The sequence below is a fragment of the Petromyzon marinus genome, chromosome 67, assembly GCF_048934315.1.
Source record: "Petromyzon marinus isolate PM22_M1 ecotype Great Lakes invasive population chromosome 67, UKy_Petmar_22M1.pri1.0, whole genome shotgun sequence".
In the NCBI taxonomy this organism is placed as follows: Eukaryota; Metazoa; Chordata; class Hyperoartia; order Petromyzontiformes; family Petromyzontidae; genus Petromyzon; species Petromyzon marinus.
Window position 1 is genome coordinate 5,250,079 of NC_133733.1, and position 1,767 is coordinate 5,251,845.

At 59.8% G+C, this 1,767-nt stretch overlaps 1 protein-coding gene across 1 annotated transcript in view; it reads left to right on the plus strand.

Annotated features, from left to right (window-relative positions):
- The window catches only part of LOC116938343 (phosphatidylinositol 3,4,5-trisphosphate 5-phosphatase 2A-like), a 117,585-nt gene that overhangs the window by 67,468 nt on the left and 48,350 nt on the right, over positions 1 to 1,767 (plus strand). Inside the window, exon 16 of the mRNA XM_076054730.1 lies at positions 714 to 961. Within this exon, the coding sequence (XP_075910845.1) occupies positions 714 to 961 (248 nt within the window). The remainder of the gene's footprint in view (positions 1 to 713; positions 962 to 1,767) is intronic.

A 1,767-nucleotide genomic window follows, 5' to 3' on the forward strand; every position in this document is an offset into this window, starting at 1 on the left:
AGTGTATGAGTGAGTGAGTGTGTGAGTGAGTGAGTGTATGAGTATATGAGTGTATGAGTGTGTGAGTGAGTGTATGAATGTATGAGTAAGTATATGAGTGAGTGAGTGTGTGAGTGTGTGAGTGAGTGAGTGTATGAGTGAGTGAGTGTATGAGTGTATGAGTGTGTGAGTTAGTGAGTGAATGTGTGAGTGTGTGAGTGTATGAGTGTATGAGTGAGTGTATGAGTGAGTGTATAAGTGAGTGAGTGAGTGTATGAGTGAGTGAGTGTATGAGTGAGTGAGTATATGAGTGAGTGTATGAGTGAGTGTGTGAGTGAGTGAGTGTATGAGTGTATGAGTGAGTGTGTGAGTGAGTGTATGAGTGAGTGTATGAGTGAGTGTGTGAGTGTATGAGTAAGTGTATGAGTGAGTGTATGAGTGAGTGAGTGTATGAGTGTGTGAGTGAGTGAGTGTATGAGTGAGTGAGTGTATGAGTGAGTGAGTGTGTGTGTGAGTGAGTTTGTGAGTGAGTGTATGAGTGAGTGAGTGTATGAGTGAGTGTGTGTGTGTATGAGTGAGTGTATGAGTGAGTGAGTGTGTGAGTGAGTGTATGAGTGAGTGTACGAGTGAGTGAGTGTATGAGTGAGTGTATGAGTGAGTGAGTGAGTGTATGAGTGAGTGGATGTCAATGTCCTCCTCGTCCCCCGCCGACCCACCAACCCTCCACCACCCAGGCGCAATCAGAACTACTTCGACATTATCCGGCAGCTCTCGCTGGGTGAGAAACAGCTGGCGACCTTTGACCTCACCTGCCGCTTCTCCCACCTCTTCTGGTTCGGAGACCTCAACTACCGTACCGACATGGAGTACGCGGTGAGTCACGTGGTGCACGCGCTGAGTCACGTGGGGTATGCCCTGAGTCACGTGGGGCACGCGGTGAGTCACGTGGGGCACGCGGTGAGTCACGTGGGGTGCGCGGTGAGTCACGTGGGGTACGCGGTGAGTCACGTGGTGCACGCGCTGAGTCACGTGGGGTATGCCCTGAGTCACGTGGGGCACGCGGTGAGTGACGTGGGGCACGCGGTGAGTCACGTGGGGTGCGCGGTGAGTCACGTGGGGTACGCGGTGAGTCACGTGGGGCACGCGGTGAGTCACGTGGGGCACGCGGTGAGTCACGTGGGGTGCGCGGTGAGTCACGTGGGGCACGCGCTGAGTCACGTGGGGTATGCCCTGAGTCACGTGGGGCACGCGGCGAGTGACGTGGGGGAGGGGTAGGGAGAGTGGGAGACTGAGAAGGAGTGAGCGGGGGGGGGGAGAGAATGGGAGGGAGGGGAGAGAGGGGGAGGGAGGGGGGGAGGGAGGGAGGGAGGGGAGGGGGAGGGAGGGAGGGAGGGAGGGGGGGAGAATGGGAGGGAGGGAGGGGAGGGAGGGAGGGAGGGGAGGGAGGGAGGGGGGGAGGGAGGGAAGGAGGGGGGGAGGGAGGGAAGGAGGGGGGAGAATGGGAGGGAGGGAGGGGATGGAGGGAGGGAGGGGGAGGGAGGGAGGGAGGGAGGAGGGGGGAGGGAGGGAGGGAGTGAGGGGGAGAGGGAGGGAGGGGGGAGGGAGGGAGGGAGGGAGGAGGGGGGAGGGGAGGGAGGGAGGGAGGGGAGGGAGGGAGGGAGGGAGGGGGGAAGGGAGCGGGGGAGGGAGGGAAGGAGGGGAGGGGGGAGGAGGAGGGGAGGGGGGGAGGGAGGGAGGGAGGGAGGGGGGGAGAATGGGAGGGGAGGGGAGAGAGGGGAGGGAGGGAGG